The 25,082-nt window shown below is 49.6% G+C and overlaps 1 protein-coding gene across 1 annotated transcript; it reads right to left on the minus strand.

Annotated features, from left to right (window-relative positions):
* Window positions 1–474: 474 nt before the first annotated feature.
* Window positions 475–18,548, minus strand: JDP2 (Jun dimerization protein 2). The gene is made up of 4 exons (XM_053946529.1): window positions 18,386–18,548; window positions 7,016–7,239; window positions 2,371–2,475; window positions 475–1,526 (listed from the first exon to the last, which is right to left on the minus strand). The coding sequence occupies exons 2-4, from the start codon at window positions 7,214–7,216 to the stop codon at window positions 1,341–1,343; spliced, it is 492 nt and encodes a 163-aa protein (XP_053802504.1). The 5' UTR covers window positions 7,217–7,239; window positions 18,386–18,548; the 3' UTR covers window positions 475–1,340.
* Between the last annotated feature and the right edge of the window lie 6,534 nt (window positions 18,549–25,082).

The following is a 25,082-nucleotide window of genomic DNA, read 5'->3' on the forward strand; positions in this document are numbered from 1 at the left end:
AAGAAATCTTTACTGCAATGTGGCTATTCGCCAGAGAAAGGTCACCACTTGCACCCACAGTACTGCCAGTACTGCTGGAAGCCATGTAGCAGGTGAGACAAGGACATTATGACAGATCCTCTGTCTCTTTCTCATCCCTGAAATGAATTCAAACTGCTGTATTTGGGACTGAAACACAATGAACCAGTTAAGGATGATATGGTCTCCCTCCACCTTTCCAAGTGGCAAGCCATGCCTACCTATCCTCTTTGGTGCAGCACTGAGCTACTTCTTGCTTGACAATAGTCAGAACTGCCTCCAAGGTTCCCAGCTCTCTAGGGTGAATTCTCCTGGCCCACAGCTGCTAACACAATCATCAAAATCAGCTCTGGGATGTGCTCCACTGTGCCACTGAGGCAGGAACACACCTGGCCTGTTCAGCCCTGGCAGATGCTGCCACAGTGCTAACCCAAACAGAGCTACAGGAGGACAGCGTACGCAAAGGTAACATTTACTGAGAGATACAGAACTGAGTATTATGAAGGACATACATGGATGGACAGGGTAGCGACACCACTGCAGAGGGCAGCTTGGACCCCCTTCCCAGCATGCCAGGAAAGGAGCTGGATGCTACCAGACAAGTAACACAATGGAGATAACTGTGGCATATGTGTTTGTAACAAACAGACCATTATAACATACATTTCTATGGGATCACATCTAGTGATTATATAAATCCATATAGAGATCACTGTATAAAAACTTTGTAAAAAATACTTTAAAAAAGTGTAAAAATGTGCATTCAAAAGCACGGCCGACACGGACAGCTGGGCTGTAAACATTATACTGAGTGTGCTTGTGGGGGGCGCCTGCGCCACCGAGCCCCGAGAGGCCTGCCCACCAGATGGGGCTGCATCAAGTGTTTGTGGTTCTTGGGTTTGGGTTTCCCTCCGGAGCATGCGCCAGGAGCAGTGGCAGCCTCTGGGCAGGGTGCTGGTGGGCACTGCCCAGCTGCCACTCCTCAGCCTGCAGCCCCTGCCACCCACAGGCTCCGTGCTCCTTGCAGGATATGCTGTGGCTTTGTGGGTCCCAGGGCTGAGAGCAGGCTGAAGGGCTGTGACGTATCACGGGGCGGTTGCCCTCACTGGTACCACCAGCCCTGCTCCCAGGTTCAGCCTCAGAATACATGGCTGGCAGGTTCCTGATCTTCTCTGTTCCCATGTTTGGTCCATAGTTCCCAAGGAAGCCCACTGGGTCCTGGCTGCACCAGGCCTGGGTGCACAGTTCTTCATACAGTACATACATTAGAGACCCTGGAAGACCCTGTGCCACTGTCTCCTCCTCCTGGCCCTGTGCCACCTTCACTTCTTCTCTAGCTGCTCCAGCAATGGGTTGGCTTCGCTCTCAGGCGTCTTGATGCTGTCTGTCCGCACGATGCAGGTGGGACGGTGCCGGTTCAGCATCAGGATGAGCTGCTGCCTCTCCTGTTTCAGCTCTTCTATCTGGGCCTTCAGCTCAGCATTCATGAGCTCTAGACGCTCAGACTCCTAGCAGGACAGGAACACAACTGCATGTGACTTCATCTAGCAGGACAAGATACAAGAAACAATTTGGCCAACATGCCACCACTGCCCAGTGCTGTCCCTCAGCCCCTGCAGCAGGGGAGCAGGCTGAAGACCTGCCAAGGCATCACATCCCTCCAGGCAGTTCATCCCCGGCCCTGCTGCCTTGTGCTTGGCACTTAGTGCCATCACACAGAAATACACAGCCACCACCTGGGGCAGGTCTCTGCCACACCCCAGCAAAACCTGTGCCTGGCTGCTTTCCGTGGTCGGGTAAGGTGTTTGGGAACAAACCCATGTTTAAGTTTTCACCCAGCCCATCTGTAAGCATCTGCCCTTGTGAAATGACTCCTTGCCATGTTATGTCATCTGCCCATGTCTCACCACTGTTTGCAGAAAAACAGCAAGGTGCTGTGACAGTTTTTCTGCCCTGGGGTTAGAGGTGGAGTGGGTATCTGGCCTCTGAGTGGGAAAAACTTTAGGACTTTGGTCAAGGGGCCAGCACACTGCCAGCCCCTGTCATGTGCCACACTCATATGGGTGTTCCTGCTCCAGCACTGAGGCAGAGACATTATCATTCCTCTCTCACCGCAAGCCCAGATCCAGCCTCCAGCCCTCTCCAGCCCTGGTACCATGGGTAAGCTCTGCCTGGGCATGTACATGGCCACCACCTTCACAGCCTCACAAAAAACAGGGACTGTATTTTCCCAGATAAAGGCACTGGAGCAAGGGGTGGCAGAGGGGCAGTTCAAGAGGCAATGTTGCCTGCAGATGGAGCATTGTTCTAGGGAGGTCTCTGCTGTGCCCTGGGACAGACTGGGGCACCCACCCGCTGCAGGAACTCCGTCCTCTCCTTCTTCTTGTTACGACATCGTGCTGCTGCTACTTTGTTTTTCTCCCGGCGCCTTTTCCTCCTCTCTTCTTCCTCATCCAGCTACAATAAGACAGAGAAACCCAGATCAGAGCCAGCAGGTGTGTGTTGAGGCAGGAGGTAGGAGTAAGCATGTAGCAGCCCCACCCATGGCAGGGCAACCTGGCAGCCACCTGGTCATGGGCCACCAGCAACATGACTTAATCCTCGCTGGAACCAGGTATGCTGCTGCTACAGTGTCTACCTCCACTTTGTGGGAACACAGAGAGGGAGACCTGTACCCACAGCTGAGGACATGGCTGGTAGGGGACAGACAACCCTTTACAGGGCTGCTTCCTCCCTGAGAGAGGGAAGAGACAGAGAATAGAGACCCCTCCCAGAAACAGGGGTGGTTTGTTACACAGACATCTACAGACTCAGCTCTGAGAGCACAGACACTGAAAGCATTGCACACACAAGAGGAAAAAAAACATGGAAGATACCCCAGCTGGGCCTGCCCCATTCCAGTATCTGGGACTGTCTGCTGCAGCTTCAGCACTGTCTGAGTCACAGGGCCACCACAGTAAGGTGGGGACAGGTCCTGCATCCCCTGTAAGGAGGCAGGACACAGCAGTACCTGCACTGTTTGCCATGACTCAGTTCTCTGTGCTCTTTGACTCAAACCACACAGGCCAAGCCAATAGGCCCTATGGGTTAGAAAACTATAATCAAAGTATTTATGGATATATGCTGCAAAACCTGTGTAAATGGCCCATGGCGTGCCTACATCCAAGAACCCAAACTAGCTCCTTCAAGAAAAATATGAGTGCTGTAAAGCCCTGTGAAATCAGGTTATACTTTGCAGCATAGATAGAGAAGAAAAGGTCCCCAGTGCCTTCATCCACATTTGGCCCAGGTCTCTGAAATTTGAAGTGTTAGACTGAATTGCCTCATTCCTATTGACTGATACCCAGTGGCCACAAGATCACCCTACATGCACACACCAGCAGTGCCTGGTGGTAATGAAGGCTGCAGGTGCCATCATCCACAGTAGACTGTGCACACTGATAACAGTCACCAACTCCAAAACCCACTAATTAAAACATCCCAGTGTGATGAACAAGGACTGGATGAAACATGGACTCAGCAAAGGCAGGGTGAGGGGGTAGCTTAAGTAAGCTGCACATCCAATACACAGCACATAGCACGCTGTAGAAGGCAATGTCTGAGCTTTATAGCACTAACAGTTTTGCATCTTTTCTACCTTACTTTGCAAGCATTACACCACAGTTGCTATTTCAGCTGGGGCTAAAATATTAAGCAAAGCCAGCACAAGCTAGGCACAGACTTCTGTAATGCCAGGCTGACACCATTCTTTTGACAAGGCAGTGTCATGGGGCACCAATGCACCACACTTGGGAGAACTAGGATGGGAACTGCACTGATACCCCCAAGTCTAGTCAGAAACAGACAGCTCACAATGCACCCACATAACTTAGATGTGACAGGTTAGCAGAAGTAATATGGAAGGCACTAACTCTACATTCTGTGCCAGGTCTTACAAAATTCCCTGACAGAAATTAAGAGGAGGTGGACATCAGGGTAGATGCAATTCCCCTGTGCATATTTACCAACTACTCATCTACCCCTGAGACAACTTCTTGGTCTTTTAGTTCCAGGATTACTAGGAGGATGAATAGAGGTCACATGCTCACAGTTCCAAAGCTCAAAAAACACCCCCAAACTTGGCTTCAAAAGTACACCTTGGGGCGTAACAGCAACTGGAAGAGCAACCAGCAACTGCACCAGCCCTGGGACCTGCCTGACATTTCCATGCCCTGTTGGTCCATTCAACTAGAATTACAGAATAAATGACCTGTCTCTGACCCTGCCTCCACCCCACAGAGGGCCCAGCAAAGGTCTGTGTCTTTTAGATGGAGTACAGATGCCCAAGGAAGGTGGCTCAACACACACAGAAGAAGCTTGAATCCTCGGTTCTGCTTTTCGACTACAGCTCCTGTAGCTTCACAGAAAAAAAGAAAGGTTTGAATGAGATCTTAAAGATCACCTAGGTCCAACCCCCCTGCCACAGGCAGGGACACCTTCCAGTAGAGCAGTTGCTGAAAGCCCCGTCCAGCCTGGTCTTGAACACTTCCAGGTATGAGGAATCCACAAATTTTCAGGGCAGAGAAGTTCTCTTCTTCAAGACAGCAGGTTTTCCCCATCTGCTTCTGCTTGATTTCAGTTCAAAAAGGTGACATGGCCCTGGTGCTGAGGGTTACGACATTATTCAGAGGCACATTGAGGGACAGTGATGATGTACCACCCAAAAGCACGTCCCAGCAGTTGATCTTCTAACCCTGTGGGTAGAAGTCCCTGTGGGAATGCATCCTGAACTGCTTCAGTCAGCAGCCTCAGAGACTGAGGTGATCATCTGCCTGAAGGGCAGGGCTCAGTCCCAAAGGGACCACCCCAAGTAGGATTCAGTGGTGGAGGAGCCCAGCAGCATCTGTCTATCCCTCTCCAAGAGGAGAGCAGCTTTCCCAGTGGGGCTGTCCATCACCCTGCAGAGAAGCTGGCACCCGACACCCACTGGGTGGGTTTTGTGCGTCCTCCCAGGCACAAACACCCCCAATGCCAGGAGATGCTGGTGCCCTCAGCAGAGCAGAGAGAGCTGCCTTGCCCAGGCTCATGGCAAGCAGCCTGTCCTCCCAGGCACTACAGAGTGGCACGCCAGCACCCAGCATTCCTGGGCTCCAGCACCCTGCAAGAGGAAAGCAGCTGCAGGCTGCATTGCAAAACTGTGCGTGGGCAGCTTCTTGGCTACTCATGGGATAAGCAGCTACTGCTTCAGCTCCCTCAGGCTTTTGCTGCAAAGTCTTGCCAAGGGCAGCTCCATTTGCTGTCTTCAACTCCTCAGCTTCATAGGCCATGCAGGGGAGGAACCAGCTGCATGGAAGGTAGATGTGCAAGGGCTGTCAGTGGGTTCTCTCTTATCTTTCCTCTACATGGTGCTTCAACAGCTGGCTCAGAGGACACTCAGCAATTCCAGTACCTGCTGTGGGGCAGAACTGCCCTGTCCCTGTTACACAAATGCCAGTGACATCACATACCCATGCCCACAAAAAACAAAAGCAGCAGTTGCAGGGCCAGCTCAGAGGTGCCCAAAATGCCTCAGGAAAGGAGCTGGGCCTGGAAAGACAGCATAGCCACAGAGTCACTCTCTTTCTTCCTCAACCCATGAAGCAAGGCAGGCACTGCAGACCATTTGCTGCATTAATACCCAGGCCAAGAGCTTGGAAGAGAATTTGGCTTCAGCTGCAAATCCATGACTTCTTTGCCCATAGAGGAACGAAAGCCATTAGCATCCCCCAGGGCCTTACAATGGCCTCCCACAGTATCCTTGCCTCAGCTCTTCCCACTGCAGAGCTGTCCAGTCCTTCCCAGGCCACCTCCAGGCTGCACAAGCTGACCAGACACTCTCTTGGGCACAGAGCTCCTGCGCAGGGTTATCAGATGAACTACATCATACCAGTTCTACCCACAGAAGTCCACCTCAAACAGCTGGGGGGAAAGAACAGGGATGGTCTGCACAGGTGGACCTGGCTGCTGCTGAGCTTCTGCCAAAAATTGGGCTAAATTAAGTGTCATCACCATTTGGAGAGCAGGTTGCCCCCTGGAACTCCTATTTTACTTCCTTCAGCTCACAGCTCATCACAGGCAGCTTTTCACATCATCCAGCACCTCCTTGCTCACACTGCCAGAGAACACACATCACCCCATCCTCATATGGCATCATCTGATGTAACCTCACACAGCAAATGCTCTGTTCAGAAGGCTGTTTATTGGACCTTCTAACAGCAGCCAGCACCTTCACCAACAAGGGACCTCTGAAATGGTGGGTTCCCAGCTCCATCTGCACGCAGTAGGAGGTGCAAACACTCACCACCAGTTCAGCCAGAGTCAAAGACTGGACAATGAACACATGGACATAAGGAAAACACTGTCCAAGCATCTCCCTAGTCCCTTCAGCCTGGTTCTGACATGGCAGCCTGTGGTACCAAGCAGAAACTACCCACCTTCCCCATCCCAGGAAACTCGAGGTGAAGCCAGGGCCCACCCCAAGCAATGAAGCAAGGGCAGCTCCCAGCCAGCAGCACCTGTGGCACAGTCTGAGTCACTGCTCCACACGCTTGTCCACACACCCCATTCCCGCTGGAGAGGCAACACCAATGCCAGAAGCACCAAGGGCTTGTTGACATGGGTGACGGGTGGTGTGACTTCTACTCTGGGTGCATGCCCCAACCTAGGGACATGTTGGTTGCACCAGACCCCAGGCCACTGCAGGGTTTGAGTTCAGATGGCTGCCAATTGCTGCACTGCACCAGTCAGGTCTGGGACGCTGAGACTACCACTGCCAGCCAGGGACAGGAAATCAGGCAGGGAGGAGAGGCAGCTAGTGGAGCAGCTGCCAACATGCATGCACATCACCAAACAGGGAGCTTATAAAACACGCTGCTGGCCACCCTGCTATAACAGCCAAGCACAGGCGGGAGGGAAAGCCAGGCAAATGCAGACAACAGCCCTGCAGGGCCACCTGCAGCCAGCAGCCTCCAATACTCACCTCACTTTTGACAGGCTGGGGTCTCTTCCCAAGCTTCACCTCCAGGAACTGGAGCGGTGAGATCATGGCCCCGATGTTGCGGATGTCAGCGCACTTCAGCTCCTCGGCGGTCAGGGCTGTGCCAGGCAGTCCTGTCAAGGGGCCGAGCCCAGGCAACGCACCAGCCGTCAGCGACGGGTCGGGGATCTGCCCTGGCATCATAGCAGGGGAAACAGCGTCGTAGGCTGGGAGGGGACAGAGACATCCCATTACAACCCAGTTACAGGGCCTCATGACACAGCACAGGACAAACTCATGCTACAGTCCCATCATCTACAGGGGTATGAATCAAGGAAGGCAGACATTCTCCTCCAGGAAGGGCAAAGGCAGAAAATAAGTAGAATCTGTATTACAGAAACCAAAATATATGAACCCTGCCAGGAAGAATAGGCTACTGGGGTGTAGATCAGGAAGGGAAGAGACCTGAGAGGCAAAGCACCAGAAGAACAGGAACTGGTTGAAATGACAGTGATGTGATCCCATGGACACCTTTCTCTGGAGTACAGCGAATCAAGGTTTGCTTTTAGCTGAATTTCGATTAATTAATGTGTGGATTATTCGTACAAGAAGAAAATTGCACAAATAGGACCATAATATGCCCTAGGCTGGATTCCTTCTGGGCAGGCTCAGCCACTGGTCAGGCCTGGAACACAGCACACAAAGAGCACAGATAAAACTGCATGGAAGAAAACCCGCCACTGTACAAACATCTCTCAGCACAGACATGAGAAAACAAAGGCTGGAGGGGAAAGGAAATGGGGCAAGGTTCAAAAGACCTCTTCTATCATGAAAGAAAAAAAGTGAGTATAGGATAAGGGCAAACTTCAGCAAGTCACTTATAGGGAGGTGAAAGGGAGTTATCAATAAATATGAAGAACAAGCAGCAAAGATATAATAAAATTAAATCTAAAATGGGAAGTCCATAGTGATGGAGCTGTTACATCAGTCCAAAAGCCATTGGAGCAGATGGTTGTTGGCTGCAATGCAGGTACATCCCTGCTGTGTAACTGGCCTGGGACACTCACAAGTTACCTACTTACAACATTCAGAGTCAACTTCTGTCCACACAGCAGCCGTTTGTCCCTCTTCTTCAACTCAACCACATGTCCCAGCGCATGTGCACTGCTCTCCTTGCTCTGCCCATCCAGAGAAGTCCCAGCACACTGTAGGAGCCTCCAGGCATCCACCCCATTCTGCCCTTGTGCAGAAGCCCCCAAGACAGCAGGGGTAAGGACCAGCAGTGTCAAGAGAGAAACAGACTAAAGGAGTGGACCCAAAATCTCAGTGTGCAGCTTTCTGCAACCACAAGAGACAATCAGAAGGCAGGATTCAACAAAGAGCTGGGGAAACTCATGGAGGCTCTAGCAGCACCAAATGTCAGAGACAGGAGGAGAATTAAATGAGGGATAACATGCACTTGCCCTGCTCTTTCCAAAGCATCCATTCTCATCTGCTGAGAAACCAGGTAACAGGCAATACAGACTTTTGGCCCAGGCAGTACAGTATGTACACACACATACACATGGCCAAGCTGGCTGCCACAGCTGCTCAGCACTTGTCATCCTGGGGAGACAAATCTATGTCAGTACCAGGCTGAAGACTTGAGTAAAGCTACATGTGAGACAGAACTGCTGGATCACTGAATCACAGAACAGTTGAGGCTGGGAGGGATCTCTGGAGATTGCCTGGTCCAACTGCCCTGCTCAGGTGGAGTCAGTGGGAGCAGGCTGAACAGGGTTAATCATGACAAACTGAGAAGTTAAGGATTTCTTGGCACTGGCACATCTCTTTACCCATGAGATTATTTAATATATTTGTTAATGTGAAGGAACCAGAGATAAGCAGCAGAAGGAAAGGAAAAACAAGCATAGAGGCTAGTCAAGGGCAGAGAGGCTAATGCAAGCTCTACAGCATCCAGCACGGGTGCTGTGCAAGGTGTGGCAGACAGAATGATTTGCAGCAGAGAGAGTCTACAAGCTGCAGTGAGCTGTGAGCTGTCATACAGTCTAATCTGCCAATGAAGAGGTCCAGGTGTCAGCATGAGATGTCCCCTGGCAGGGTTTGCTCAGCTGTGACCAAGAAGACTTGGGAAAGAGCAGGGAAAGCAGATGCAGCAAGACAGAAACCATAAAGAGGTGGCAACCAGGAATCAAGCCCTCTGCTCCAGTCATCCTTTAGGAGACCAGAAAGGGAAGAGCAAGCCAGTGCTCAGCACTGCTGGGAGCACTGCTGTGGGGAGAGGAAGCTGGGCAGAGAGGAGGTGATCTGCATAAGGTCATTAAAGCCTGAAGAGAAGACAGGGAAGACAGACAAGTAACTTCCCAAGAGAAGAGATACTACCTGATGAAATGGACTCCTGCCCATTTGGTGACAGAAAAGAAAGAGAAAATACTTGGTAACAATGCTTGACCTCAGAAAAGACTACAGGTCAGCTCCTTGAGACTGCAAGGACTTAAACTGATGCAAAGTATTAATTCCTCCACAGAGATCTCTAAACTAGAAAAATGTAATTCCACATCTGCAGTGGAATCTTGTACTGACATCTTGTACCGAGATCTGCACCAACAGCTTGAAAGGTGCCCAGAGATGCCCAATGCAGCTGGGCTCTGATGCTGCATGCTACCTCCCTCCCCTTTCCTCTCAGGCCTACACATGGCTAAGATGCTTCACCCCTCCAGAAATAAGTACCATCACACCCTTAGGCTGCATTGCAGACAGGAAAACACAAGTTATTTAGGAAGTGTGGTTAAATCCCCACCACCTTTCTCAGAGATCATCCCTCTCCAGCAGGATGGCACCGGGTCAATGAGGTGGCATGACAAAGGGGAGGTGAATCTAGAGGTTCCTCCCAGGACCCCCTGCCACAAGACAGAGCTGTATGGAGTTAAATCCAGCCTACCATTTTGGGATAGCTGTATACACTGCAGAGCTGGCCATTTCCCTGGTGCTGCCACCAAGGTGACATGCTGTGGCACTGGGGAACACACCTGCCAACAGTAGCACAGCCCTCACCAGCAATTCCACAGATGTTCATCCCCAACCTGAACAGCTTACAAAATTTAAAAAATAAAATAGAAAAATAATCAGTAGCAAAAGTATATGAGCATCCACTTGAAGTCTCTCACAGACTGATTTGGGCCCTGACCCAGCCTTTCACAGGCTTCAGGATGAGAATTGACTTGAACCCAGCACTGGATGCCAAAATCCATTCTGGACTTGGAGGACCAGAATGGTCTGGTTCTTGGTTTTAATTTATTCATAGAATCATAGAATATGCTGAGTTGGAGAGACCATCAGGATCATCGAGTCCAGCTCCTGACACTGCATAGGATAGCCCAAGAGTCACACCATGTGCCTTAGACTGTTGTCCAGACACTTACTGAACTCTGTCAGGCTTGGTTCTGTGACCACTTCCTTGGGGAGCCTGTTCCAGTGCCCGACCAGCATCTGGATGAAAAACCTTTTTCTGATATCCAACCTAAACCTCCCCTGCCTAAGCTTCATGCCATTTCCTCAAGTCCTGTCACTGGTCACAAGAGTACCTGCCCCTCCTCTTCCCCTCACAAGGAAGTTGTAACTGCCCTGAGATCTTCCCTCAGTGTCTTCTTCTCCAGGCTGAACAGACCAAGTGACCTCAGCCACACCTCATGCGGTTTCCCCTCCCGGCCCTCCTTTGGATGCCCTCTAATGGCTTCATCTCTGTTCTCTATTGTGGTGCCCAAAACTGCTCACAGTATTCAAGGTGAGGCTGCATGTGAGGAGCAGAGCAGGACAATCCCCTCCCTTGACTGGCTGGCAATGCTGTGCTTAATTGTCTTTCATCATGACATGCAGGTGACAGCACCCAGGCTAGACAGTCCAGGTCCTCAGGCAGACTGAATATAGGGTCACTACAATTTATGAAATAAAGAGCAAGGAGAAATCCATTCTTCAGACTGGGGGACAACCTGACCACTCAGCACCCTCCCCCATGCACTCCTGAGCCTGGGACAGGTCCCTGGGGACAAGTAGCTAAAGATTTGAGAAAACACTGTGTTTTCTCCAGCACATCTTCTCCTTCTGCATCTTTGATCTGGTAGCTTAATATGCCTTGAAATAGCCTCTGTACCAGTGTAACACACAACACAGGTCAGAGTGAAGGGGCTGGCCCAGTATCCAATATGCTCTAAAAATTTATCCTGGATCCGGGACTACAGTGCCAAAGCCCACATCACACCTGCATCAGTGTAAACTAAATTTTAAGCTCATCAAACCAAAGTGCCAGAAGCCTCCTGGATAACCATAAACTTGCATATTAAGATGAGCTGAGAACCAGGTAGAAAGGGGGAAAATATCTTCTACAAGTGAGAGCTTGCTCAGGGGTCAGAAAGCTCAGAAGCACATTGAGAACTACCAAGAGTCAAGCTGAGTTAGGCCTTGGAGAGGAACATAACCATTCCCAGCAGGGCTATAACCATGGAAATGAAAAAGAATGAGGAGGTGCCATCCCTCTCTGCAGAGCAGGTGTGCAGTAACAGATCATCTCCCCAGTTCTTGAGGGCCCTCAGCCCCAGGCACTGTCACTCCTGCTGATTGGAAGGACTCAAATCTGAACAAACTCCAAGCTTGTTCCACTCCTTTGCTTCTTCCTAATATAAGCACAACTTTATTTTCATCCTAAGTTCCAGATACTCCAATTCTTTTCTGGTGATTGCCATAGGTAAATTGTACTTGGACCATGTAAAAAAGCCAGAGTATGGAATTCTATTTAATGCTTCGGTCTTCCTCCCAAAGCCGTTCTCCTGGCAGACTTGGACATGCCTACCTATAGCTCCAGCATATCAGTACCACATTCACATGGTAGGGCAGAACTTTAAAGTTCAGGATCTGAGTTTGATCTTTAGGTTGCAGCTCTTCAACAGCCACCTCTTGCTGGATGGGGTGAATACAGCTGGTGCCTTGCCAATTCTTAATTAGTTTCTGGATATTCTCTTGCAGCATTTGCTATTTCTAAGGCACATGAACCAACCCACCTCTGTATTCATTCACTTTCTAACACAGTGCTTTAGTTGGGATTCTTATATATATATATATATATATATATTCTTTTCAGAACTGATTAATAACATAGCCTTTTCCCCTCAATGCCAGGTGGTCTTTCAACATCTCCTTACACCAGCTTGGAAATGTCGTGTCTTCGGTAAAACCTAGCTTTCTGGTGTCCTACATTTGAACCACACAATTCCTCTGTATGCATTGTATCAGCTATGCTTTTTCACATAATGAAGCCAATAGCAACACATCAAGGGGAAAGAGAATGTGCAATCTTGCATATGACCATTGGATCAGCATGACACCAGCTTCTTGAGTTTACATTCACCAGAACTCTGCCTTCTGCACCAACACTATTCATCATTTTGTGCCATGACATCAAGATGCTTCAGAGTGAATTAGGAGACAGAGAAAGCTTTCTTACAACTTCAGTTCAACGATGAGTACCTTATACCATTCATTGCTCTGTTCAGCAACCATCTTTGCAGCAAAAGTCTGGTCAACACATGATTTCACAGGTCAAAATTCAGATTTTATTTCCTTAGCTTTGCCTCTACACTCCCTTATTCTGGTTAAAATGCTTGTAACACAAGACTTGACCTCTTGCCGAAATGTCTGTAAACCCTCCTGATAATTGCAGCAACTTTTGCATCCTTGCTTTGGCACTGTTCTTCCTGTGGCTTCAATCAACTCAGTTATTTTATCAGCAGTCTCATACTCAAAAAGCTGACAGCAGTACAGCTTTCTTTGCTCACCTTGGTTTTACTGCATCTTTCCCACCAGTTTCAAGTGTTCGTGTTCCCTAATGCATTCAAGTGCTTTGTTCCCCAGTTATGTCCTTATGGTCAGCAGTCTGTGGCACTGGTTGATTTAATATTTCTTGAAGGCAGCACCCATTACTCTTAGTTTTTCTCCTACTGCCAGAGTCTGTTATCTTCTGGAAACCACAGCCTAGAGGGAAGAAGCTTTACCAAGTTCTTTCTGTCCCATACAGTTGCTCAGCTTCTTCAGTGACATTGCCCCCACATACCCTTCTATTCTGTCTTTTGCAGTTCTAATCTTCATGTTCTTGGGCCTTTTTTTTTTTTTTTTTTTTTTAATGGGTTAGGTTTTTTCTCTTCCTATATTGATTTGGTTGCTGCTTTTTCAGGGGACTCTTTGTTTGGGTTTGTGTTTGGATTTTTTTAAGAAGTTGATGCTTGCACAGCAGTTACAGCATAAATCTAACATGCGTAGGCATAATTCATATAACCCAGGGGGCTTGTACTTCACTTGCTAGCCTGTATTCACACCCCTCCTGCCACCTCTTCACTGCTATTCTTACCCACAGACTAAAACTGGCACAGGAATGCCGACCTGTGTTGAAATCATGCATTCAATTCCCTGCACATAGACTGCCCCAGTTTATATGCACCATCCTATGCACCCAGAGGCGCTGCTTGTTTCTTTATAAACCAAATGCAGTTCTACTGTTGCACCACGAGCATCATCCTGCAGAGACGACCATGACATCCCAAAGCAGACTCTGACAGTCACATTTCAATTTAACTTGCCATTACTGCCTTATCTTTGGTGTCAGCTTCCTTGGTGAGAGTGAAGGCTATGTGCAGCCTTATTTTCAATTTTGCTGTCTATAATACAATCACAGTTTCTTACAACATAAGCTATTTCACATGTGCTGACATTTATAACGGTTGATCCAAGTACCCTTCTGATGCTCAGAGAGCCAGTCTAGCATCTAATATTGCCAGCCAGCAGACTGTGACACTCTGTACCTACTAGCATGTTTCTCTTTTGCCCATGTTAAGCACTGCACTAAGGCATAGTCTGTCCTACAGCCCTTCTCCATGCTGCCTGCAGAATAAAGGCCATGCTTGCCTGGTATTCTCTAATCCAGGCTCAGCCTGGGTGCCTGCCATTACTTGTCAGCTGTCACGCATCAGAGCACTGCTGAAGTCTGTAAGCCACCATACAAGCAGTCTTTGAACTCTTCATCAGTGTGTTAGCACCTAGCACAGTGTTGCCATTGGTATGTACTGTCTTGAAGCACCCAAGACGCAGTAACTGGCCTTTCATCTGCTCCTGGCCAACAGGGAATAATAATTCTGATTTGGTGATCAGAAGCAGCGCTACCAGGTTCTAGTTCCTTAGATTCTACTCTGCTTTATTGCCATTTTTAAACTTTTTTTTAGCTCCTGGCTATCAAGCTACCTCAGTCTGTATGTCATACGTTGAATCTATCTAGTTCTTTCTGTGAGCAGAAGGATGATTTATATGAAAGCCCTTTCCTGACATACCCAACTTCTCATGAACCAAGAATGTAGCTTCCTAAACAAAGACAGGGCACTTGGCTATCACTCTTTCTCTGAAGCTCTGAGCCACTTGCTTTTTTCCATCTGGACTCTTCTGAGAGGACTGTAGAGTGCTGATGGTCTGAAGCCTACAGACCTTCTTCCTCTTCAAGGTTCAGGCCCCAGTGGGAACAGATGGAGGCAGAAAGACACTACCCCATATTCCCAGTGCCACAAGTACCTTGCTGTGCAATTAGAGCTTTCTTCTGCTATCTAAAATGTATGGTCTGTATGTATCTAAAATCTATGATACTCTCCCATTGTCACACAATTCTATCTGCTCTAGATGTATTTAATTTTGAGTAGCACCTTATAGTCATATCTTCTGTCTAGCTGCTTCTGCTTTGCACTGTTAAAAGCAGAAACTTTCAGGGCTAGTGCCAAGCACCATAGTGATCAAAATTATTTGCCAAACATCAGAACGCAGCAGCAGACAAGCCCTTTGGGGGTAACCAGTCTTTTCAGATCCCCATGCAGTAGCTCTAGTAAACATGGACTTTAACAACAGCCAGGGTGTATTCATTCATTCAGTTGCTGAACCTGCTAATGCCAAGGAACCCACCACCTATAGAATACTGAAAAGCTGCAGTGACACCACCTAGGACAAAAACGTGCACCAAAACAGGTGCTCTTACTGAGCACCTAGCATTACTTACTGTTTTATGGCATCACAGAAATCTCCCCTTGTTTAAAGGCCAGTTAAAGGCATGGTGACAGCATGGCCTATCAAGTGCACTGAGGTGGAGCACGCCACCTCAGAATGCAGACACTGTAGTACTTCACTACTCACTGTAGTGCCTCCCCAGCCCATTTCCATCCCAGGAGGGAGAGACAGCTCCTACAACCAGGTTCTAGGATTGCAGGTCCAAAGATGCATCTGTGCCCTTCCCACAGACACTCTGAGCTGCCATTCTTGCTGTTCCTTTCCTCCCATAGGCAACCCCATTTGGTGGGAGAAGAGTTGCAGGGTTTGTGAACACCCATACATGTAACCTCCCACCCCCAGATCAGAGTGAGTGGGGGGCCACAATGCTGAACAGAAGAAGGAGCTAGGAAGAACTGTTCCTCAGGAGGTGGAATTCTAAACCTACTTCATGAGTGGGAACATTCTGGCTCAGTCCTGCACATCTAGCTGGCAGGAGGAACATCAGAGTCATTGACAGACAGAGGGCTATAAGAAACTTTCTAAAAACAGGAATGCAAAGAGCCCTGCTGCCCTCCTTCCTCTTCTCCATCAGGGAAGCTCAGAGCTTCCTACACGGTGCATACAGGGCAGCCCAGAGCAGACAGCATCTCTTTGACAGAAATGCCATTTTTGCAGCCCCTTGTCCAACTGAGTCTCACCATTAGGCCTCCACACCTGCCTGTCTAATGCTTTGACTTCTTGCCCCTTTTGTGAGGAGGGGGGATACTGGTTCTCCAGTCCTCAGCTTTAATCTCCCTTTGCCATCAGCAAAGCAGTCAGCTCACAGCCCTTCCTCCCTGAGCATTTTCCTCCATACCTTCACAGGGCAGCTCTAGTTTAGCTGCTCCCACCACTGCAATGCAGCGATTGACTTCCAAGCAGCCTGTGACAGCAGGGTTTTGTACAGCACCTACCATAGCAAGGCTCCCCTACTGCGATAGTTAATTGCAATAACTGCAAAAAAAAAAAATGCCATTAATTATCATAGTATTATTAAGATGGCAATTAATTAATTGAGGTTGCACCACCCACTGGACGGCAGTACAGAGAAGGAAGGTAAAAGCTATCCTATTCATACCTGAAGAGCTCAAAGGGACTTGAGAAGGAAGGAATATGGCCTGAGAAAAACCTCAATGTCTGAGCTGCAACCTAACAACTAACTTGTTGAAATTATCCAGGACCTTCCATAACCACATGTGGTCAGGGCTAGAATCTTCTTCAAGAAGACAATCCTGCTCCAGCACAAAGTTCTGCCCTCAGGGATCAAGAATGGCCTCAGAGATGACAGCCCCCACACCCCCTACAAACTCCTCAAAATTATGTCTTAAATACCAGGGTCATCCACAAAGACCTCTAATCCATATAAAGACCAGCTCTGGCTAGTTTGCAACAGCGCTGCTCAGCTCAGAGGCCTGTATGTGCCTTCAGCTCTCCGTCTGCATGTTAAAATAGCCTGCAATGTTTGGACTGATACTCTGGACAGTCCAAGCAACTGAGAAATGCAGCCAAAGACAGATGGCATCAGGTTTGCAGTGCCCCCTCCTTGCTGCACTGGCACTGCAGGACACACACACACACACACTGGCAAGCAGTCCCATGCCTCACCATGGCTCTGCCTCCCTTGCTCTTGGGGCCAGGCCCACTACGAACAGCCACTGCAGTGAAAAGAGCCTCTTAGAGCTTCACATTCAAGTCATTGCATGCTGCCAAGTACCTGGCCCGGGCAATGCAGCTGAAGTAGCAAACACTAGCACAGGGAATGAGACCACAGAACAGATGCTCAGTGCTCCTTGAGCAGTTGGACACATTGCTCAGATGGACAGGGCAGGAGGAGGCAAGAGGTCTGAGGGAGTATTTACTCTTCCTTGGCAAGGAATGTAGCTCAGAGACCTTTGCGTCCTGTAAGGAGGGAAATGGAAATACTCAACTGTGAAGATGCAGGGAAAGCATCCATAGGCGTCTCAATGAGGAAGCAGAGGCAATAGCCTGCACACTAATTCAGCAGATTTTCTTAATTCCCCAGACACCAGGGGCAACCAATTGCTGGATGACCCAGTAATGGTGTGGATGGCAGCTCCTGCACCCATACACTCATCCCCTAGATTGGCAGGTTTTTGCATTTTTAAATCACAGGGACTCATACTAAGAATCCGAACTCCAAAGACTAGCATTCAGAGATGCCCTCACACAAGCTGTTAGCAACAAATTCCCAGGGCAGACTGTCAAGAGCCTCCAGACACAGATTTTTATGCAAGTTTTCCCAAAACTACCTAAAAAATCCTGGTCTGAGCTGCAGAAGCATTTGCTGCTGCTGAGCTCTTGGAGTCCAAGCACACACACACGCACACACACTCACAGTTTGGCAGTGGTTGTATTCCAGGGCTGGTAATGCAAGCCATGGAGCAGGCTGCCAAGACAAGCAAGAGAACGAGCCAGGCCCTGTTTCATTGGCCACCATACGCTGCATATGGCCCTGGAACCAGCCAGCACAGTGTTCTCACCCTCCTTGAAGGCATAGGAGACCCTGTGTTTTCAAATACACCTCCACAGGGCCTTCATTAAAGGAAAATGGAAACATAATGTGGCTCTTGCTCCCCTGGTATTTCTCCCTTTCCCCCAATTTGCTCTCAAACCTATTTCCCTTCCATGGAAAAAAGAAAAGTGCCTCCTGGAGCAGAGCGTGCAAAAGAATGTAACTTCCATTCAACTCCATGCCTGACTGCTAAAGCGGACTTGGGACCGCGCGGCGGGGGCACCTCCAGGGCCCCTTTCCTTCCCCGGGCCTCCCGGGCTGGAGACACGACTGGCGACAACCAGCCCGCCCGGCCCGGGCCGGCAGCCGCAGGGAGTCCGCGCCCCTCACCTGCGCGCCCAGCCGGCAGGTGAAGCGGAGGCAGCGGGCGCCCAAAAAGCGGGGGGAGGCCGCCCCCGCCGCCCCGCAGCTCCTCAGTGCAGCAGCAGCCCAGTGCCAGGCACCCCCACCCCCGCGCGTCGCCGGCTGCGGGGGCAGCAGCCCTGCTCTGAGCCGCCCACGAGGCTGTGCCCGCCCCCGCGGAGGGTCTCCCGGCATCCCAGCGGTGCGCCCGACCGCCCGGACAGCAGCACCCTGCCCGCTGCCGCGGCAGACGGGATGCTCTTCCGGGCGCCCCCCACTCCAGCCCCCGTCGCCGCTGTCCGCCACCCCCGCGGAGCCCCGCGCCGCCGCCCGCCCCCTGCCGCAGTCCCGGCCCGCTCAGCCCGTCCGCCGCCCGCGCCCATACCCACCGTGCAGGGCGACCGGGCTGCCGGGGTGCCCGCGGGGCCCGGCCGTAGGGGCCGGGCGCGGGCTGCAGGCTCAGCCCCGCCGCCTCCGCCGCTGCCCCGACCCCCGGGCCCCGCCGGGTGCCGATGTCGGTGCCGGCCGCCGCCGGGGCGCCTTGGCCCGCCACCGCCCGCCGCCCCGGTGCGCGCCTCCCGCAGGCTGTGGCAGGCGGCGGGGTGGGTTGCATCAGCCCCGGTTATATAGCGGCCCCTGGGCTGCGGGGAGGGGTCGGGAATGCGGAACCGGCCGGGCTGCCAGCGCCACACGTCAGGGAGGGCGGGGGAGCGGGGCCGCGGGGCGGGGAGCGCCGCGCAGGGGTGGGACCAACCGGGGCACCCCGACATCCCGTACCTCGGCATCCGGCACCCCACAGCCAGGCACCCCACACCTCACGGCCCGGCATCTCCGCATCCTGCACCCCGGGACTCCGCATCGGCACCCCTCGGCAACCCTCTGCTCTCGCAGCCGGCATCCCCGGCACGCTCCGGCACCTCTTGACCCCTCCGCACCACGGCGCCCCGGGACCTCGCACCCCGAGCGGGTGCGCGGTCTTCCCCACGCTCCTATTTGCGCCCCTCCGCACACTCTCTGCTTTCCTCCACGTCGCTCTCGTCCCCCGGCGCTCGCCCGGACACCGTCCTGGGCAGCCGCAGCGACGCGGCCCGGTGCTGCCACAGCCGTGCCCGAGCTAGCCCGATTTGTGCGGAGCCTCCGCTCCTCAGCCCTGAGCCTGGGAAGAAGGAGGCAAAGGACCAGAGAGAGTATTCAGTACTCCCCAGCATCAAGCACACCTCACCCGAGGTAGCAAAGGCACAGGGGCAGGGAGGGCTGCAGGGTCACTCCACTGTCCCGTGGGAGGCAAAAACCTTCTCATCTCATCCCTCTTCCAGCCTGGCCTGCTCATGCCCCACACAATGCGGTCTCCCTCATACAAGGGCCAAGGGCTGTCAGCCCCAGCTCCACCACTCCCTTGACTGGCCTGGAGAGTAACCAAGAGGAAGCAGAGGAGTTCAAGGCACCTCTTCCCAGCTGTTTTGTTTTCTTATCATCAATGGGACATCAGGGAGGGATGTTGCCTGAAGCACAAGTATATATAAATATAAATATAAATATAAATATAAATATAAATATAAATATAAATATAAATATAAATATAAATATAAATATAAATATAAATATAAATATAAATATAAATATAAATATAAATATGTATGGTGCCCAGTGTTCTACCACCTTGATGTCAGATGGGGATCATGGAGCAGGTGATAGACTGGGGCCTTCCTGATAACTGATTTGTGTTTTTCTTTCCTCTTTCTCTCTAACATTGGCCTCTTCCCAGCTGCATTAGCCAAACTCTTCCAGGAAAGCAAAGCTTTGCACAAGTGGAGGATCATGCTGGACCTGCCATAGGTACTGGATGCTTCAGGGCTGCTGGTCCTAAAGCATTTCAGGACAGAAAGGCTCCTTTTCCTTCAGAAAGACAACATTCTAAGAATAGTTAGCAAAACCACCAGGCTGAGCAGCACTACCCAGCTAAGTGACAGTGCCACCTCTCTGACCCACCTAACACCACAGAGAGGCACCATCCACTCTACCTCGTTTTCCTTCCCCTGACTTGTCAGTCATTGTTTCTTTTCAGCATTTACCAATTTAATTTCTTTTCACAACTGAGGATTCACACTATTCATCATCTACAAGGTTTTGCCATCAGTACTTTCAGCCTTGTCCTCTTCATCTGTACCTCAGCAAGAGAAAGAGAATTGAGTTGGAAAGATCTGGGACTGAGCAAGAACATGGGATCAGAAATGCTGTGTTCAATATAGGATATAACCTGCCCAAGCTGTCCTACAGAAATAGGTAACATATTGGCTTGGCAGGATGCTGCACATGTATCTTCATTACTAATCTTCTCATGCTGTTGTTCTTTTGTTTGTTTGTTTGTTTTGTTTTCAGAGAGGCAGAATACTTTTTGTACACTTTTGCATACAACCCCAATATTTCCTTAATCTTGGCACCTCATCTTGGGGGGAAAGGAGAAATGTCAGCCAAGATATATTTTTTCCTTATGCATTCCTTCCTGCATCAGATAGGACAGACTTTTCTATTGCCTTAAGCTGCAGGTATCCCAATGGGGTTGACAAACAACATCTCTCTCTAGCAAATCAGACAAGTTGCCTTCAGGGCACGGCAGCTTCCTCACAACTGCTGCATGCTGAGGGAAAGGAAGAGGACAAACCAGAGGGATTTCAGAAGAGGCTGATGACCTGGTTGAGCAAGGTCCAGTCCAGCACATAATTCCTCCTGCAGCCTTTCCCTACCCTGGAGAAGGTAGGAAAGTGCCATTTCCCCTTCTTTGCAGGGGGTTGGAAGAAAGAGAGCTCTCCCTGCTCTGTCTTCCACCATTTTTGCCTTTTTCATTTCCCTTTCACTGGTGGGCAGAGCTGGGAGATCTCATTGCAGCACAGACATCTATTGCCCCAGCCTCGAGTATTGGCCCTTTCTCTCCCAGACAGCCTCCACAGGATGGGAGCAGGGATCCAATATCCACCAGTCTGTAAAAGACCAGCACTTGCAGCATGTTTGCAGTGCACTGATTTCAAGGCTGTACTGAAGAAGGATAGGAAATGGGAAGGACGGTCCATCAGCCTAGAATTTCTTTCCTTCCCTGCTTCCCCACTGCAGGTCCTGGAGGCAGCTGAGCCTCCATTATTATAATAATGCAAGTTAGTCCTAACTGGGACTTACTTAACTATTGAAGAGCTCATTCCAGGGGAGCAATCCTTGCCTGGGACAGTGCTTACGCACATGTTTAAAGGGACAAACTTGCATCATTCTTCCTTGACTTGGGAACTCTTGTCTCACAGGGGAATTTTCCTTGCTCTTGCAGCCGCCTGTGCTTGAACTGTTCTTTTGCCAAGATGGGTTTTGCCTCATGTAAACACCAAATATGTTTACTTTTCAGATAGTTTCATTTTGGCTAGAAAAGACGTAACAATTAATTGAGAATTTGTGGCTTCAGTGGGTAAAAGTGAAAAAAAGTCACCTACAACAGGCTGTTTGCAGAATTATGCAGATAAACACGTCTGGCCCTACCAGGGCTGGTCAGTCTTGCCACTGGGGTGGAAATATGTGCTGACAAAGACAATTAATCAAATGTGAATGGCAGCATTTGCAATGGAGACAGGAGCTGTTGAGAAAAAAAAGCAAAAGTTCCACTGCACAGAACATAAAAAGCTGTCAGTACCTTGCTGCTTGGCAGATGGCTTTCTCTTCAGATGAAAGGGATGATTTGCATATTTTTGTCCAAAATAAAGTGTGTGGAAGGTGAAGGCTCATGGATGCGGAAACACAACCCCTGCAACACAACATGGGGGCAGAAAGTTATCAGGAACAGAGAGAGCTCTAGAGCAAAAGAGAGCGGCACCAGCACAGAAGTTTGACTGCAAAGGAGTTGCTCTCAGTCCTCAGGAAAAGTCTTTGCTTTTCACCTGCCAGCATGCATCCCTCTGCCTTCTCTACACAGATGAACTGTGCTGCTCATCGGCTGGATAGGCTTAGGCCAGGACACCCAAAACAGCTCCACAACCACCCTTGTTCTTTCAGCCGTCTTCTGGATTGTCCGGTGGCCCTCTCACAGCAGGAGTGGACACTGCCCTGGGGCAGGCCCGTGTCTTCTGAAGGTGAGCAGGGGAGGCAGAATCAGTACTGGTCCCTCTTGCCAGGTTTCTCTCTGAAACCTGTTACAGCCCTGTCTGAACACAGCGACCAGAGACACAGCATGGGCAAGGCTCCTGAGAGTCCTTGACATTTAATGTGCCCTGTCCAAATGCACTGAGAGCATATTCAAGACCCCAGCAATGACAGTCATTTGCTTGCCCTCTGCACCCTCCTGATGCCACCGTTAGTAGTGATGAACTCACAGTAACCTCCCTGAGATATTCTTGGCCAAGAAAGCAAATGATACACTAGACCTAAACATCTCTGTTGCATGACCAAGCACAGCTCTATGTGCTTGAAATTAATCAATATTCTAAGTCTACTCAGGACGTCAGCCATTCCAGTTCACCTTTCTGCAATCTCTTCAGGGCTGACTAGCACAATAACATGCACATGGGATATGCCTGGCAGACACAAAGCCATATTGATGTCCGACATGTAAAATTCTCTCTGGCATTACCTCTCAGTGCAGGCTGACAGGATTAATGATCCCCTCCCACCCACTGAGGCTGAGAGAGCTGTGCTGTGGCTCTGCCTAACTGGGATTCCTCAGACCTGCTGCTTACTTGCACAATTGCCATCCAACGTTTGCTATATGAAACAGTGCATTTCATCTGTTACCCATCCACTTTTATCAGCCAAATCCTCATGAATCTGCTTCCCTTTTCCCTGATCTTTGTCTTCAGTATTAGTATGCAATCCTGATGGCCAATTCTGAAAACCATTCACTGAAGGATGTGACCTAGGACTTGTACATTGAAACTCCTGTAAGCCACAGTACAATACCTATCTGCAGCAAGAAAGAGCTTTGCCCTGCAGGAGAGAATGGTGGTGATACAAGACAAGACATACCTGCCATTTGGCCTCCTCTGGCTACATGTCACACCACCCCCTTGGCCACAACTCAGTTCTGATTTAACTGTTTCCTTCATGAATCCCTAACTCATTTCTAGTCTTATTTTAAAAAATACCTGACTTCCAGTCATTTTTAGAATTGGGCTGAGAAAAGAAAAATCACACAAGCAGTAGGAGTGAGAGGATGGTAAATTGCCCCTAAGTCACTGAGGGAAAGCAGCTGTGTCTGGGCTGGTGGCAGTGCTAAGGTCTGAGTGGTCACTACCACAGTTGTCACACAGTGCCACACAGGCTGATGGGCTGCTTGATCCCCACATTGCTTGTTCATAAAAATAGGACTGATTAGATTAGATTAAATTAGATTATATACCAGGGCTGGAAAATGCTGTGCAAGAGCTTGTCTCTGACAGTCCTTGATCCTTAAGTTAAATAATCTTTATGTTGGACAGTTGTGGAATAACCTCTTCAAAAAGGAATTTCTTTCTTATCTTTGTCAGTTAGACATTGGCCTAAACTTTGAAATATATATGTCTCCTTAAAAAGTTACAGTTCTATCTAATTCATATCCCTTCCCCGTTTATCTTCTCTGTAAACTGACATTGTGTTCCTTGCAGTCCCTGCTCATGTGGAAGAAATTTCAACTTTTTAGTAACTTTCTTTATCTGCCTTATTTCCCTTATTTTCCCCAGCATGGGTGATGAGAAGCATACAGAGTATTCCAGTTGGAGGTCTATCCCAGACTCACTATTGCCTGAATTAGTTTCCTTTCTACTATAAAGCCACCATGGCTCCCAAAGGCAGACTGCTCTGAGCCTTCAGAGCTCACAGTTTCTGCTCTGCAGTATTTCAGCAGTGCCAGCACAAATCACCTTGTGGCCACTTGGCCTTGTCAAGAAGCTCTTGTGAAAGACAGTGTTCATAGCTTTTGGAAAACCCATGTCCTCCTGTTATTTCCTACAGCAGGAAACACTCCATAACTTCTAGTAGCTCCAGGAGTATGATTTTCCTTAGCAGAGAAAGTGAACTGTAAATTTCTCACTGCAGTGTAGCCAATCAGGTACATGGGGGCCTGCAGACCTGTAATGAGCATCCAGCAATTTGCCTGGGATGGAAATAAGACCTAAGTCTGCAATTCCTTAGCTCTGTCTGCCCTACCCCATTGCTGCACACAGCTGTTATTCTCTAGCACTCCGCTCCTCAGGTGCTTGTGCCCAGTCCTGAGGGCACAATGTTGTTTTTTAAGACACCAGCCTTGCTCTTAGAAGTCCTCACTGCCTGAAGGTGCCTTCTCTCTAGCAACTGAGAAGACTATTAGGGAGATTTGTCTCTTTTTCTTTTAGGTGTAGGAATTACTTAACTTCTCTGCAGTGTCTTAAGCTTCCCTAGCTATTCTACTTTCTTCTGTGTTCCCAAAACATGTCAGTCCTCTCACAGGCTTCCTACTTCCAACAGGCTGAATGAAGATCCTATAATTTTTACTGGGTCTTTGTGCTTAGCATTTTCTCCCTACCTGCCAGAATCACATCTAACATATGCAGCCTGTGCACCTCCTGGCTGCTTTAGACTTAAATGTTCATTTTCTGAAGGATCTCTCATGCCTTGTGTCCTAGAGGGGTTTAGTGCAGGGAGAAGTGGGGGCTCCTTGCCTTCCTCTGCATATCTTTGTCTATGGCAATAGTATTATTAATAAAAGAACCAATGAAAAAGATCTCCTGATATATATCCAAAACTCTTTCTCTCCTCAGTGCCCCCTATCCTCCTTCCCCATTTCATTTCTCCACCACCTCTTCTTTACCCTGCTCCCCTGAACACTTTGCTTTCTCACTTTTCTGGCATTCTTCATTCCCCCCCCCCCCCCCCCGCCTTGTACTCCCTCCTTCTTTCACTGCCTCTCTTCTTCCCTCCCTCTCCTTGGCTCAGTACTCAAAATCCCTGCCCATAGCGACGAAAGGAAAAACAACAACACAACACTCCAGCCTGAGGAGGCCAGAGCACGGGATTCCTTCCGAGAAAACTCAGAAACCAGGGAAAGGAGGGAAAGCAAACAGTGAGACCAGGAAGAAATCTGAAGAAAGCATGGATATTTCA

The sequence above is a fragment of the Vidua chalybeata genome, chromosome 6 (assembly GCF_026979565.1).
Source record: "Vidua chalybeata isolate OUT-0048 chromosome 6, bVidCha1 merged haplotype, whole genome shotgun sequence".
Lineage (NCBI taxonomy): Eukaryota > Metazoa > Chordata > Aves > Passeriformes > Viduidae > Vidua > Vidua chalybeata.

Excerpts from the sequence above, each read along its gene's own strand:
- JDP2 (XM_053946529.1), bottom strand. The coding sequence starts at position 7,216 with ATGATGCCAGGGCAGATCCCCGACCCGTCGCTGACGGCTGGTGCGTTG. Across the intron at positions 2,476-7,015 it reads CCCAGCCTGTCAAAAGTGAG|CTGGATGAGGAAGAAGAGAG; the intron begins GTGAGTATTGGA and ends GTCTTATTGTAG. Across the intron at positions 1,527-2,370 it reads GGACGGAGTTCCTGCAGCGG|GAGTCTGAGCGTCTAGAGCT; the intron begins GTGGGTGCCCCA and ends CTGTCCTGCTAG.